The 16533-nt window shown below is 34.9% G+C and overlaps 3 protein-coding genes across 3 annotated transcripts; 1 reads left to right on the top strand and 2 right to left on the bottom strand.

Moving 5' to 3' along the window:
* Positions 1 to 584: 584 nt before the first annotated feature.
* Positions 585 to 2112, bottom strand: RpS29 (ribosomal protein S29). Its single transcript, XM_034978059.2, has 3 exons — positions 1951 to 2112; positions 1743 to 1842; positions 585 to 631 (listed from the first exon to the last, which is right to left on the bottom strand). The coding sequence occupies exons 1-3, from the start codon at positions 2010 to 2012 to the stop codon at positions 623 to 625; spliced, it is 171 nt and encodes a 56-aa protein (XP_034833950.1). The 5' UTR covers positions 2013 to 2112; the 3' UTR covers positions 585 to 622.
* Positions 2113 to 3273: 1161 nt separating this feature from the next.
* Positions 3274 to 11662, top strand: LOC117990588 (adipocyte plasma membrane-associated protein Hemomucin-like). The gene is made up of 6 exons (XM_034978043.2): positions 3274 to 3484; positions 3585 to 3793; positions 4661 to 4949; positions 6182 to 6375; positions 9002 to 9219; positions 9670 to 11662. The coding sequence occupies exons 1-6, from the start codon at positions 3363 to 3365 to the stop codon at positions 10702 to 10704; spliced, it is 2067 nt and encodes a 688-aa protein (XP_034833934.1). The 5' UTR covers positions 3274 to 3362; the 3' UTR covers positions 10705 to 11662.
* On the bottom strand, positions 7194 to 8036 carry LOC117990598 (transmembrane emp24 domain-containing protein 1-like). Its single transcript, XM_034978055.2, has one exon. It carries the CDS (start codon positions 8007 to 8009, stop codon positions 7284 to 7286), a length of 726 nt encoding a protein of 241 aa, XP_034833946.1. The 5' UTR covers positions 8010 to 8036; the 3' UTR covers positions 7194 to 7283.
* Positions 11663 to 16533: the final 4871 nt, after the last annotated feature.

The following is a 16533-nucleotide window of genomic DNA, read 5'->3' as shown; positions in this document are numbered from 1 at the left end:
ACATAGACTACTTTTTTAACCGACTTTCAAAAAAGGAATTGTTTTCTACTAAATTATTGTGCAAAATGTCGAAAAAATACGACTGTAGTAGGTACGAACCCTCGGTGCGCGAGTCTGACTCGCAATTGGCCGATTTTTCCTATAAGATAACAAAATGGACGCCATGAATTTCCAATAGAAGAGTTCTTATATATATAGCAATAGGTACAATCAACAGAGTTGCTTTTTAGGGTTCCATACCTCAAAAGGAACCCTTGGCTTATAGGATCACTTCATTGTCTGTCAAGAAAACCTATAGGGTCCCGTTGACCTAGAATCATGAAATTTGGTAGGCAGGTAGGTGTTATGGCACATGTAAAGGAAAAATCCGAATTTGTAATTGAAATTGTACCTACCTGTAAATTCTAAAACAGATTTTCATTTATTTTTATGCATAATAGTTTTTAGTTATCCTGCAAAATGATAAAAAAATACTACACTTTGTGATTCACACTTAGCTGGTTTTTTTTACTATTTTGGTACAAAAGCCAAAAGTATTCCTGAATATCATAGGAGGAAAGAGGTTTTTCAATAAAAAGATATAATTGTTTTAAATTTTTATTAACCTAAAGAAACTCCAATATTAGTCCAGCTGAAACAAACAGAAAAGATTTTAAGAGTTTATTAACATAAAGAAATTTATTTGTTACTTTATAATAAAGGCATGTCAATTATGTAAATATTCGAACATAAGTTGCCCATTGGCTTAAAAATTCAGGTCAAGACTGCTCCTGTGGTTGGAAACTTTAACTCCTGTGGTACACAACAGCTTGGCATACATTTTGGTCAACACTTGCCGACATGCTGAGAAGTGTTGGTTTTTAAATCCACTCTTTAGAGGATCTTGATGGAATTCATACACAATATTTAAACATTGGTAATAACAGGTGATTTACTTAATCAATAAGAGAACTATCAAGCAGGCATTTTTTGCCTCTGTATTATCCTATTTAAATCAAAAGAAAAAAAGAAAAGATTGTGTCAGTATGGACTATAAATATTAAACATTAACAAGAAAATTTGTCAAGTCAAAGAAAAAATTACTTATTACTAGGTCTTGAACAGGTTTTCTATTCTTTTTATATCTATATATATAAAAGGAAAAGGTGACGACTGACTGACTGACTGATCTATCAACGCACAGCTCAAACTACTGGACGGATCGTGCTGAAATTTGGCATGCAGATAGCTATTATGACGTAGACATCCGCTAATAAAGGATTTTTGAAAATTCCACTCCTAAGGGGGTGAAATAGGGGTTTGAAATTTTGTAGTCCACGCGGACGAAGTCGCGAGCATAAGCTAGTTGTACTTATAAAATCTAGTTGATCAACAAAATCAATTTTCATGGATATGACACCATACAGGATGCTATGCTATGCAAATATAAAGCACTTATGAACATACAAGGTACTTTATCATAAGAATTATCATTTAAGATACATAACAGGAAAAGCTGACTGACTGACTGACTGACTGATCTTGCAAGGCACAGCTCAAACTACTGGGCGAATCGGGCTGAAACTTGGCATGCAGATAGGTATTATGACATAGGTATCTGCTGATTTTTGAAATTTCAACCCATATAGGGGTAAAATAGGAGTTTGAAATTTAAGCAGTTCGCGCGGACAAGGTCGCAGAAATAAGCTAGTTTAGAATTATAAACAACTATTATATTAAAAGCGTAGGTATTTGCTGTTCACCTTTTTGAATCCAATATCGTGTGCATATTCTCTGAAGCACTGTCTGCAGATGTTCAGTCCATATTTGCGAATAAGACCGTGACGGTTGGAGCAGGCTCGGCTGAAAAAGCAAGTAAGATACTTACTTAGTATTCCCAGCAGTTTTTGGTTAGAACACGTGTTCTAACCAAACTGCTGGAAGTTATGATTGTAATTAGAGCTTACATACCATGAACGCGACCCTTGCCCGTATCTACGGGGGTGTGAGTACCAAATATTTGCGTGACCCATCTTTTTTACTTGGTTTTCACCAAATAATCGTACAGAGAGATGTACAAAATGGCGTTAAGCAAATTGAAAAGACTTTTTTAGTCACAGAACAATAACAACTTTTTGCAAAAGTAGTTAAGCAAACTGTCTGAAACTGTCAAAGTTAAACGTCAATTTTTAACCGACTTCAAAAAAAGGAGGAGGTTCTCAATTCGTCGGAATCTTTTTTTTTTTTTTTTTTTTTTTTTTTTTTTTTTTTTTGTATGTTCCCCGATTACTCAAAAACGCCTGGACCGATTTTGAAAATTCTTTTTTTGTTTGAAAGGGTATACTTCAAAGTTGGTCCCATTTCAATTTGGTGAAGATCTGATGAACATCTTCGAAGATAGATACTGGAACTCCTCAACGGATAAGAGTAAATTGCTCGCGATCAGTGTAATAGCTTAGTAAACAGTAGATTTTTAACCAGTCATAGCATAATTCCATGGGGCCACTAAAAATTGTGAAATAAAAAATTTTTACAAAAAAAATAAAAACCGACTTCGTTACATAAACACTAAAAATTGAAAAATAATTTAATTTATTACCGAATATATTATGTATACAAGAGTTAATATAGTTCCATAATAATATTTTTTGGGGTCGGTGCCAATGAGGTGCCATTGTGGAGTCCCATAAAAATATGAAGTCTAGACGATTCGCGCAGCTAAAGCTAATTGGCACCGGCACCAAAAAATATTATTATGGAACTATATTAACTCTTGTATACATAATATATTCGGTAATAAATTAAATTATTTTTCAATTTTTAGTGTTTATGTAACGAAGTCGGTTTTTATTTTTTTTGTAAAAATTTTTTATTTTAATGGTTTTTTCCGGCTCTGGGTTCTAACTTTTTTGAGCCTTGAAACGTTAAATCATAGATTATCTACTATATTATGACTATATTACTCAATGAGTACCTAGGTAATCATTCATCTAAGCTAGTTACCAACAATAATAGGTCATTGATATTACCAGAGACGTCAAATCAACACCCGACAATGTCATTCAAGCAAAGAATTTGCAAGTACTACCTACCTACTACGTAGATTCAAGTGCCAAGAGAGCCTAGTCGCCAAAGAATTTGGAAAGATTTGGAACCATAGAGATAGTATACATTCATCCAAGATTTGGAAGTACTACAGATGATTATTATTATTATTAAAACAGTAAAATGTTAGTTGTCACTTGTCATTGTCATTGAAAAATTGTGAAGGAAGTCGTCTGTCGTCGGTCATCATATTCAATTTACTCTGTGGCACAAACCAAATCGGTGCATTATTAAGTTTTTTTGAGGGTTCTATTAATTATCAAGCTCTTAACACCGCAATGGGATTTATTAGTGGGATTGTTAAAAAAATTATTAAATTAATATTATATTTAGGTCTCGTTGTGGCTTTTATTGTTTTGATACCCAATCTGCCGCCATATACAAAGTTTACGAGAATTGAGTAAGTTTCGAACTTGAATTTAACCTACGATCATAGAATAGTACCGTAATGTGAAAGTCATGTAACGTGTTAATTAATACGTACTCAATCATTTTAACAGGCTCGAACCGACCCAACCGAGGGTAGGACCTTTGGCCCCTAACGATGTCTTAAATAATGCACAGGCTTTATACAAAGATAAGTTGTTAGGACCAGAAACCTTTCAGGTATGGAATGGTGAGATATACACGGGGCTTGCGACCGGGGAAATAGTAAAAGTGTCCCCGGGTGGGCATGTCACTTTTGTTACTAAAATTGGACAGCCCTGTGGTAAGTATTTATTATAAATGATTTTTATGCTTCATTCATCATGATTTTTAAATCATTTTTTGTTTTGCAGTAGTACCTTTATATTTTTTGTCCATACTCCATAATCCAATCTTTAAAAACTAACCATTAATTATTCATTTCATATTTTTTTATTAATACAAGGCTATTTATGAATATTGTTTATACAAGCCAGTAAGATAAATCACCATATTTCTAAAGTTCTGTAGTCTGTACCTCAAAAAGAAAAAAGGAAGGTTCCTTTTTTTACAGGATCACTTTGTTGTCTGTCTGTCGTGTTTGTCAAGAAACCTATAGGGTACTTCCCGTTGACTAAGAATCATGAAATTTGGCAGGTAGGTAAGTCTTATAGCTAAGTAAAGAGAAAAATCCAAAAACCATGAATTTATACTGACATCACAAAAAAAATACTGTTTTTTTTTATGATGGTACAGAACCCTTCGTGTGCGAGTCTGACTCCTAATTGACCAGTTTTAATCCTTGTTATTATAACCTTCAGTTAAGTTAGTTCTATTACTATTATTAAAATGATGGCCACATTAACAGAACTAATTTATTCTTTGTGTTACATCATATGCATTATCTTAATGCATGTATATATCTATTTATATATATATATATTTATAACTACATTGCGACTCCCCGTCTTACAGTTCTATAAGTTCTTAAGTATGGGTTGCCTGGAAGAGATCACTTTAGTGATAAGGTCGCCCTTTGTTTTTTAAGTGTATCCTGTATTCTTACTCTCTGTAATTTTAGTAACAATAAAGTTGTTTTAAATTAAATTAAATTAATGCAATAAAAACTGATAAAGATAACCATTTTGTTAAAGTAATGTTTTGAATTCAGCTGGCATAATTCAAGAACACATTTGCGGGCGTCCACTCGGATTTGTGATTGATGAAAAGAACAAACTTATGTATGTTGCGGATGCATATCTTGGAATTTGGAAGGTTGACTTAGCAACAGATAAAAAGCAACTGCTGGTGTCACCCCGTGTACCGATAGATGGAAGAGTACCAAAGATCTTCAACTCAGTCGCTTTAGATAAGAATGGAGATCTTTATTGGACAGATTCCAGTAGTGATTTCTATTTGAGAGATGGAGTGTTGGCAGGCCTTGTGGATCCATCTGGAAGGTAAGTCTCAAAGCCTAATAAGTTTCTTGTACATACTTTTAAATAATAAATCAATAATGATAAACCAATTTATTTACCAGAAAGGTTATTTATTAGATACCCGATTAGAATTTACAATACAACAATATAACATTTCAGTTTTTACTCAGGCTACTTAAAAAAATTGTAACCTGTAAGGAAGATCGAAACCTGTAAGACAACTTCAACTGGTTTTAATTGCCACAAAGTTAAATGAAAGTTGTAACTTCATACAACAAAATTCAGCTTGTTTTATTTGCAAATGTACTTTCTACTTGCTGGTTTAGTACCTTATTTATTTAGGACAGTATGGGTGCACTTCAAACAAAACCAGATATAAAAAACTTGTTTTATGAGTCAATAGCTCTTACTTTGTGGACAAGCCAAATGTATGGCATTACTGAGATTGCAATTTGCAAATGAATACATCAGAACTGAATGTGGTGCTGCACAAGCCAAATAAATGTGAGGTGTGAGATTTATGTGGCTAGAATCATTCTTATTATAAGTTCTGAAACTGCCTTGTTGGTCTAGCGGTTACCATGGTCAACTGTGGATGATGAGGTCATGGGTTCAATTCTCGGGTTGGGCCAATTGGGCCAGGTTTTGGATTTTTCTGTCAAGAAATTCTCAGTGCTAGGCAGGAGTTGGGAGGTTGGTTGGTTCCAGCCCATCGGGCTATAGGAGTAAGGGAATAGAGTGCACCAGTGTTTGCATATACACTTGTGCACTATAACATCTTCAGCGCAGATGACTAATTTCTATGAAGATAGGTCGCTGTGGCTGAAATTCGGTCAGGAAGACATTTTTCTTATATTATTAGATCTAAAATATAGTGAAGTAAGTGTTGTATCTGGCAAAAAAAAAATAGTTTTCTGGGATAAAAAGTAGCCTATGTGTTAGTCCAGGGTATAATCTATGTATCTCCATTCCAAATTTCACCCAAATCCGCCCAGTAGTTTTTGCATGAAAGAGTAACAAACATACATACATTTACACACAAACTTTCGCCTTTATAATATTATTAGTGTGATATACTAAATATGGCTCCAAAATGGGCGATGATCATTGCAAGTTGCAACACAGTTCACACTTCTACAGTACCATCATTCTCATTCATTACTGTGAACATAAGCTTTGTTTCCTAAATAAAAAGTTCATTATGTATTTATGAACATTAAAGGTTTTTAACATAAAAAAATAACTTTTGACAGATTATTGCACTACAACTCTGCCAAGAATAGCAGCAAAGTGTTGCTGGATGATCTCTGGTTTGCCAATGGCGTGCTCTTATCACCAGACAACCAGTTTGTGTTGGTCGCAGAGTCATCTCGGTATAGGATTCTCAAGTATTACATAAATGGACCCAAAAAGGGCACATCTGAAGTTTTCGTGGCTGGATTACCAGGTATGTAGTTTTATATTCAGTTAGCATCATGTATGCATGATCATCCCTTCGCCGGCTCACTACAGAGCACGGGTCTCCTTTCAGAATGAGAAGGGCTTTGGCCTTAGTCTACCACGCTGGCCAAGTGCAGATTGGTAGACTTCCAACACCTTTGAGAACATTATGAAAAACTCTCAGGTATCCAGGTTTCCTCACGAATGTTTTCCTTCACAGTAAATAGTTTGATTTCGTTAGGTAGTAAAATAATTTTAAAAGTTTCAAGTTCATCAGATAAATGATATGCAAATGCATAGATAGTGAAGACAGACAGACAGACAAATACAATTTTTTATATACCTCTAAGATTTGTTTATAGAATTGTTTTTCTTATAGGCAAATATAATATGACCTATAAGTAGTGATCTTGAAAAAACAAGTAATTGAATTACTTGATAACATCAAAAACATTATAAATGTTGCATAATTAATTTTTTTGTAAAAGTTTACCTATTGAATTAAGTTATATAAACATAGGTTTATATTTTTGACAGTGAAGCAACTAAAACTCTTTAGCTATGCTATAAGTATCAATTAATTATCATGTAGTGATTAGTTATCATTCGTAAGTAAATGTGTTTATTTTCCATCGTCTGGTGTAGGTAATTTAATGTACACTTTTAACTTCAGGTCAAAGGTCACTGTATATACCTTGGTATTGGTACCATATAATACATGAGTAAATGATTAATAACTTATATGAAGTATATATATTATACTTAAATATGATTATGATTGACTATGATTTTATGTTATGTGCATACTCATAGTTCAGCTTTTCTGAACTTCTTAGTTCTGTTTGTGAAATGATACTATAAAGTCAATTTTATATAAGGTTAATTTAATACTTTACAATAGGGCTAGGTGAGTCATTAATAGGTTGCAATAGGACAAGGTGATTCAAATAACTTCTTTATCATATAAACCTGTAACATTCCCACACAAGTCATGAAGACAATCTGGAAAGCCGACCACACATCTACTACGAACGTATCTTCTAGCGCCGAGTAGCTGTCGCGGGATTTAGTCGCGGCGTACATGTCGAGCATATGCCGTGCGTGGACCACGTGGCCGAGCATGCGCTTCATCGACTCTATCATCACCATCACTGCTATAGTATAGTTCTTTCCCTCTTCGTCAGTCCCTATCCATTCTTGAATTTCTTCCTCCACATGTTCTTTTCCGTCTCTGTCCACTGTGCTCACTACCGTTTCTTCTTTGTACCCGATCCTGTCCTCTATGACTACATACACGAACACTAGTTTAGAATTCATTATACTGTAAGTGTTGTCCAAGCAAAACATGTAGTCGCCGTCGTGTGCCAATTCCATTACGATGGAGTTTTGCGATTGTTTGTAATCGGCTACTAGAGAAGCCCCCGTGGGATCCGTGACGTCGACCGATATGTCCAAGTCTCCGTGTTGGCCGTCCAGCACTTGGTAATACAACTCCATCGTCTGACCGGCTTCACCCTTTTCGAAAAAGCACGTTGTAGTACCCGCGTCCACTCTAAAATTTACATCTGTTTCATAGAACTCTTGCGCTGCACCCGATTCGCTGCCAATAACTATAACTATCCATATAATTAAAGGATACATTTTCTTTAGGGAGGAAGCGATTGTAATATCAACTGATATTGTGTGTATTGAAAATGTAATGTAGATCTAAATGTTTACACAAGTGCAGACACATGTTGATAAAGGTGCTAGCAACAAGAACATCAACCAAAGAACTCATTTCTAAATAATTAGTTCAAACTATAATGATTTTAAACTCATCTCGAGATTCAACGACATAAGTAACTGACTCGACGATGTAAGTAGCAGATTCGTATCACGATAAATGCGTTAAGTTGTTAAGTTACGTGGATCGCGGTCACGGATTTAAATTCTCCGAAAAACGTGATGTTACCTACTTATTTATGACGGACAGTATCATATTATTATTATGTAATAATTTTCAATTTGCCAGGTATTGGTAGACAGGCGTCAGTTATCTCACACCATAGCCCAGCTAATTGTCTATTTTAGTCAGCATTCCATCCTATACTATACAGCTCAATATATTTTAGTGTCCATTATGTGAAATAATCCTGAATCCACTGAGAATTCTCTTTCAGTACAACTTATTGATGTACTGAAATATATTGTTTTGCCATCACACGTTCCGTTTGTTCCGTAATAACTTTCCCAATTATCGCAACCTGTATCGCAATCTTTAATTTTCCGGTATGACAAATGCCTATGTGTTAATTCAGGGTATAAACTATCTTTGAGCCAAATCGGTTCAATCACTGGCGTGAAGGAGTAACAAGCATCCATACAAAATAACCATCTAATAGGCTAAATCTATCCCATGATTTTCAAGGTTTTTTTAAGAAGTCTTAACAGAAACTGTTAAACTTTGACCCAGACCTGTAAACAAAAAAAAAGTCGGTTAATGATTCAAGATATTCTTCCTTGCTCGTGTCGATATATCGTGAGTTTAGTACTACATACCGCTATAATTATATCGCGGGTTTCTGGGAAACGTCTCTAGGGCTTGAAGTCTACGATATTAAAACGGGAGTTCATTATATTATGTTCTGCAGGAGTGCCGGACGTGCTACGCGCGTTGCCGGACGGCTCGGGCGTGCTGGCGTCGCTGTACATGGCATTCGACGAAGACAACCCGCTGCTCAGTCGGACCATGTCCTCCGCGCCGCTCGCCAGGAAGCTCATAGCGCGCCTCATCCGTCTCTTTGAAATACCATTTGAATTCCTCCAAAGCCAGTTTCCCAATCATATTTTTGAAAACATCGTATATCAGGTAAGTGGTCATGGTACTTACAGTTGGCGTCACGAAAGAGCTTTTCACTGTCTCATTGAAATACCATTTGAATTCCTCCAGAGTCAGTTTCCCAAGCATATTTTTGAAACCATTGATATCAGGTAGGTCATGATACTTAGATCTAATCTAGGTGTAAGTTGGCGTCACAAAATAACTTTGATCTTGAACTTGCGTAGTAGGTGATGAAGTGAAACGCGACGGCGGCGGCGCGGCGGCGGGTGTGTCTGCTGGCACGAGATTGGTTCGTCAACCTTTCATTTCGCGAGCAACATGAAAAAACAGTAGTGCTCACAGGATGATCCCGAATATTCGTGTATTTTTAGAAGCACTATTGAATTAGTTAACTGCCTACTGTGTGCTAACTCGTATTATTTATAATATTTTTATTGATTTCATTTTTATATATATTTTAATAATCTATATTTTCAGATTGGTCACTTTGGAAGCATAGCTAGTTTAACCCCTAAAAAAACAGGACTAGTTCAAATGGACTGGAATGGTAATATCGTGGCATCATACTTCAATACAGATGGAAGTCTGCTCTATATAAGTGATGCAATTGTATACAATAATAAGTTATACACTGGTTGTCCACATTTGCAAAATTTCATTGGGTCTGTACCAGCTCCGCCACAACTAATAAAAGCTTTCACTGCTAATAAACCATCTGCAAAGGAACAGCCGAAAGTAGAATCAAATAAACCTAAAGTTGAGGAAAATAAAGAAGTACCCAAGAATGCTAAGCCTGTAACACGCCCTACCCCTCAACCAACCACCACACCGAAACCAACGACAAAATCAAATGACATTCCTAAAGAAAATGTGAAACAAAATACTGCTCAAAAAGAAAGTGAAAAAGCTAAACGGAAAGAAGCAGATATTAAACAGAAGGATGAGAAACCCAAAGTTGTACCAAAACAAGGCGATGAAAAGCCTAAAGTCCAAAACCCAAAGGTTGCTGATGTAAAACCAAAAGAACCAAAAGTATCACAAGCACAAGCATCTCAAGCTGAAGCAAAACCGAAAGTCGCGCAAAAGGAAGCGGATCCAAAATTGAAAGCTAAACCACAAAATACTGCACAACCAAAACCTGAAATTAAAAACCAAGAACCACAAAGAACACCAGTTAAGGAAACGGAAAGCAAAGCTAAAGTCTCAAAAACCAATGATGTAAAATCTGAACCGATCAAAAAGGAATCAGTACATACAAAAACAGGTGCAGAGCCTGGTGCTAAAGCGGCAACAAAAGCACCAGAGCCGAAATCTGATAAACAAAATACAAAAACAAAGCCTGCTTCTGACCCCAAACCTACAAAGACTGATGCTGAAGCAGGCAAAAAACCGGCTCCAAAAGCAATACCTATTAAAGAAAATATCCCCTCTGATACTGCCAAGCCCAATAAGGAAACATTAAAAGTTATAAAAAAGAGTGGACCACAAGAAATTCCTAATCCTACTTTATAAGTGCAGGTTGTGTAATTATAGTTAAAACCTTTTATTTAAATTCCATATATTTATTGAAACGAAGATAATGTGATCAGTCAATGTTATTATTTTTTAATTTAAAATCGTGTTCCAAGTATCTAGTTGGATATATTGACAAAATATATATTCCTGTGTGGATGGTTACCATTCCAAGAACATTCCTGTGTTATGTGAAGTTTATTCAGTATTTTGTGTATATCGCGATCTCAAAATTATTCTTATTTTGATATGTTTTTTTTTCAAATTGGCATAAAATCCATGTTTTTAGGAACTTTTAAATGGATGGGTATCTAGGCAGTGGTCCGATCGCCGGCGAGAAAACAACTAACTATCGACGAAACGCACAATAAATGTACATTCCGTGTGAATGAATGAGATGCATATATCAAAAGTTGCTCTCTGGCTGTTCACACTGCCGGCGACGACTCGTTTTACTAGTTTTGTCGCTGAGCGACGAGCTTTCAAAAATAAACTCGCTCAGCGATATTCGTTCAGCGATGCTCGTTCGCTTAAACACGTTTAACGCGCACGCAGGTTTGCACAGGACTGGAGCGACCGCGGGCGAATGGCACGAGTAATCGCTCGTCGCACTTGCACACTCGCGACAAAACTATCGAAACTACACACTCGGTGATCGCCAACTCGTTTGTAGTTCCTAGTTCTACTCGTTTCTCGTTCATTGTCGGCGGTCGGACCACTGCCTTACACAAGTTCATTTCTATTATTTTTTATATCGTAATACATTATTATGACAAATTAAAAAAAATCTCATCATACCATAGATATATATTATTTTTATAATTGCATACGTAAAGTTTTTTAGGGTTTTTAAATTTTATAGTTATGAAAAAATATATTTTGTTAAATGTTATTTTAAATACCAATTTCTATTTAACAAGCAATATTATGTTTCAATAAACGTTTTTATACTACATGATGGTCATTGTTTTCTTTTCTTCATAAGGCTATGGACAAATAAAGCGGGTAAACCGTGTTCGGCGCACACGGTTTACCCGTTTGATTTCTCCCTGGCCTTACATTCGTCATACATTTTTTAACCGACTTCAAAAAAAGGAGGAGGTTCTCAATTCGTCGGAATCTTTTTTTATTTTTTTTATTTTTTATGTATGTTCCCCGATTACTCAAAAACGCCTGGACCGATTTTGAAAATTCTTTTTTTGTTTGAAAGGGTATACTTCAAAGTTGGTCCCATTTCAATTTGGTGAAGATCTGATGAACATCTTCGAAGATAGATACTGGAACTCCTCAACGGATAAGAGTAAATTGCTCGCGATCAGTGTAATAGCTTAGTAAACAGTAGATTTTTAACCAGGCATAGCATAATTCCATGGGGCCACTAAAAATTGTGAAATAAAAAATTTTTACAAAAAAAATAAAAACCGACTTCGTTACATAAACACTAAAAATTGAAAAATAATTTAATTTATTACCGAATATATTATGTATACAAGAGTTAATATAGTTCCATAATAATATTTTTTGGGGTCGGTGCCAATGAGGTGCCATTGTGGAGTCCCATAAAAATATGAAGTCTAGACGATTCGCGCAGCTAAAGCTAATTGGCACCGGCACCAAAAAGTATTATTATGGAACTATATTAACTCTTGTATACATAATATATTCGGTAATAAATTAAATTATTTTTCAATTTTTAGTGTTTATGTAACGAAGTCGGTTTTTATTTTTTTTGTAAAAATTTTTAATAATAACAATAGCAGTTGGACAGTTGCCCTATTGCTAGGGTGTGCGTAATCCCAGCAAAATAATGTCGAATTTCTGGATTTGAGTTGGATAGATTTTTAGTGCGTAACGTCGTGTAATTGTGCGTGAAAGTTTTAAATTTGTGCGTCCAACCAATAAGTAGATATTCGAAAAAAAAACGCGTTCTGCCAGGAATACGTCATCCCAGCTACACATTTTTTTCCCAATGGACGTACGAGAAAAAAAATAGGTCCATGAATTAGTGCGTTTTAAGAGGTAAATGTGCGTGCTAAAATTAAATTTGTGCGTCATAACACTTCGAAGATATTCAGTTTTTTGCTGGGATGACGTTTAACCATTTCTTATATCTCTTAAACGGTTAAACGTATAGATGTGATTTTTTTTACACATGTTGCTATGAATTTGTGCGTAATGTTTGTAAAAACAGAATTTAAAAAAAAATTACCGTTCAGTTTTTATAATTAAAAAATAAAATAACGTTATTAGGTCCTAGTACTTTAAATATGACCTCTAAAGATAAACTTATACCGTTGATTTGTCCCTTATAACGGCCCACAGTATCTTATCAAGTTTCATTGGAGTATTTTAAGTATTTATTGAATTATGAAGAAAATTACTACGACAGGACACGATATTTTTAGACATTTAATTGGTCGAGTTTTTTATGAGTTGGCTAATTAAAATTTTTACCAATAATTAGTGCGTCAGCTCATTTATCCATCTGCAAAAATATAGCCCAATACACAGATAAATTATAGAGATATAATCAAAAACCTATAAGATGCGCAATACAATGATAAACCGACAAAGTTTGAATAGCCACAAAAAAGCGACCGTGTCATATATCGTGCTAACCTTCCAAAATTGATAGTATTGTACCATTACTTTTTTCGCACTTAAGTACAGGTACGTACATAATAGTTAGTGAAAATTAAAACAACAGAACAGTTCAATATATTTTTTATTTTCTAAGTTTTAGTTGATCAATATTCTGACTGAATACCGATTGTAAATTAAGTAGGTAATCTAAAATTATTGTATTAACATAATTTGTCATATTAACATAACAATAAAAATAATCAACAGTAACAAAATAGTAAAAAAATCTAGAAATGGAGATAAATCACGTTGAATCAACTAGTAGCTGGTGCAGTGCCCCATATTTTCCCTAACCTACCTAAGAATTTGCGTTACCTAAGTTACGTGCGAAAAAACATCTAAGATGGATCCCTCTAAAAGGGAACAGCTGTATAAACAGCGAGCGTCGTCAAGAACTACATCAGCAAGCCCAAGAAAAGGACAATCACAAAGGACAGGAAATAAAATAACTGTTAAGTCTAATTAAGTATAATAGGAAATAAAATATCTATTAACCCTCATTTATGTTTTATTTTAGTGAAATAGTAGGTAGATCTTCAAAGTTTCAAACAAGTTTTAAGTTCCTACATTCTTACGAAAGACATACCTACTAGGTACTGCCTTACATTAAGTAAATGGGCTGTATGTGGTCAATACGTAATTTCAAAAACTAATGATTTTATGTATTTGTAATGTAAGTAGGTGCATAGTGTTTGTAAATATAACTAGATACAGCCTATAGAAAGCTGTCCACTAGTACACTTGTAGCTCTATCGGTTTATGCCACAGATTCACGGCGGATCCTAATTGCGACGTTGCCAAACTTAATAGCATGGCTTGTAAGTAAAGATGGCTGTGGTCGGAACCTTTGGTACCTACCTATTAGTTTTAAAATTCAGTTTTATTGCCGTGTTTTGAAGATGAACGGGTGGCTTAGTTTAACAGTTTCCAGAAAACTATATTGTTTAATTATGGCTTGTGACCAGACAATAGGACTGTTTGCTTTTGTTTGTTAAAATCCCGTGGGAACTCTAATATTTCGGAATAAATGTAACGGGTCACTTATGCAAAAATCACGTCAATCTGTAACTCTGTTGCGGTGTGATGGAAGGACAAACCAACAAACAAACATACTTTATAATAATGCACGCATTTATAATATTATAGTATGATTAATAAAAAGCTTAATAATTTTGTGCGAACATGTACCAGAAAAGAAATGGCACAATACTATCAATTTTGGAAGGTTAGCACGATATATGACACGGTCGCTTTTTTGTGGCTATTCAAACTTTGTCGGTTTATCATTGTATTGCGCATCTTATAGGTTTTTTGATTATATTTCTATAATTTATCTGTGTATTGGGCTATATTTTTGCAGATGGATAAATGAGCTGACGCACTAATTATTGGTAGAAATTTTAATTAGCCAACTCATAAAATACTCGACCAATTAAATGTCGAAAAATATCGTAGTCCTGTCGTAGTAATTTTCTTCATAAATCAATAAATACTTAAAATACTCCAATGAAACTTGATAAGATACTGTGAGCCGTTATAAGGGACAAATCAACGGTATAAGTTTATCTTTAGAGGTCATATTTAAAGTACTAGGACCTAATAACGTTATTTTATTTTTTAATTATAAAAACTGAACGGTAATTTTTTTTTAAATTCTGTTTTTACAAACATTACGCACAAATTCATAGTAATATGTGTAAAAAAATCACGTCTATACGTTTAACCGTTTAAGAGATATAAGAAATGGTTAAACGTCATCCCAGCAAAAAACTGAATATCTTCGAAGTGTTATGACGCACAAATTTAATTTTAGCACGCACATTTACCTCTTAAAACGCACTAATTCATGGACCTATTTTTTTTCTCGTACGTCCATTGGGAAAAAAATGTGTAGCTGGGATGACGTATTCCTGGCAAAACGCGTTTTTTTTCGAATATCTACTTATTGGTTGGACGCACAAATTTAAAACTTTCACGCACAATTACACGACGTTACGCACTAAAAATCTATCCAACTCAAATCCTGAAATTCAACATTATTTTGCTGGGATTACGCACACATTGCTAGGTGCGAGAATAATTATTCAATTTTCATTCAGTTGAGTGACTGATAAGTGAGCAATTTTAATGTATCACATTATTCACACGCGCTGATTTCGTTGTTATACAAAATATTATGTATTACTCCTAGCACAAGCCTGACGCTTAGTTGGAGAGGAAAGGGGAATATTAGTCATTTCACATGGCTAAACTATGATATGATAAGCTGAAACGTCTGGCAAAACCCAAACCTTTATTTTGAATGATTTCCATCGATTGAGTAAAATTTTATCATTCGCGAAGTTGAATACCCAAGACGTGAAAACACAAGTTACAGATACTTACTCGGCAGAAAATAATGTACATCGACCTTTAGAAGGAGATAGCGGTTTTGTAGAGCATTGTCGAGACAGAAAAAACGGTATGAGTGACAGAGACAACGCTCTACAAAACCGAAATCTCATTCTAAAGGTCGATGTACATTATTTTCTGCCGCGTGCTGTAGCTCCCTACCTGATACATCCAACAAATAGGTTGAATCATGAAATCCTTACTGTACTACGTCGATTTTTTTTTTAAAACGAGTTCTTAAAATCCACAAATTAGTTTCTTAATGTTAATCATTTTGAGCACGTGGACAAATTATGTGAGTTGATCAATCTAGAATTCCCAAATATTTCGCCACGTCAGTTTTGGCATCTCACAAGTGTGCAGTTTCAACTGCAGCAATATTCGGTTAGGGGCAAAATTAGCGGTTTTGTAAAAACTTGGCATATAAATAAAAGGTAATAAGAATTGGTAACAAGCATGAGCTGGGTGGCGTGACTCGTAAACCCATCGACCTGTGACTACGTTTGTGAAAGGATTTGCATGCGGTTCCTCTTTACAGTAATATGACTCGTACCACTCACGACAGTACAAAATACAATACAGTACGCGGCAGAAAATATTGTACATCGACCTTTAGAAAGAGATAGCGGTTTCCTAGAGCGTTGTCTGTCGTTGAGACCGATAAAACGTCACATAGGTATGAGTGACAAGAGTCGAGGCTCCACAAAGCCGAAATCTCATTCTAAAGTTCGATGTACAATATTTCTTGCCGCCTACGTACCATACGCTTTACTGAAATTAAACACATCATTTTAA

This window comes from Maniola hyperantus, chromosome 18 (genome assembly GCF_902806685.2).
Source record: "Maniola hyperantus chromosome 18, iAphHyp1.2, whole genome shotgun sequence".
NCBI lineage: Eukaryota > Metazoa > Arthropoda > Insecta > Lepidoptera > Nymphalidae > Maniola > Maniola hyperantus.
The sequence above is the reverse complement of the archived record's forward strand: the minus strand, read 5'-3'. Positions and strand labels throughout refer to the sequence as shown.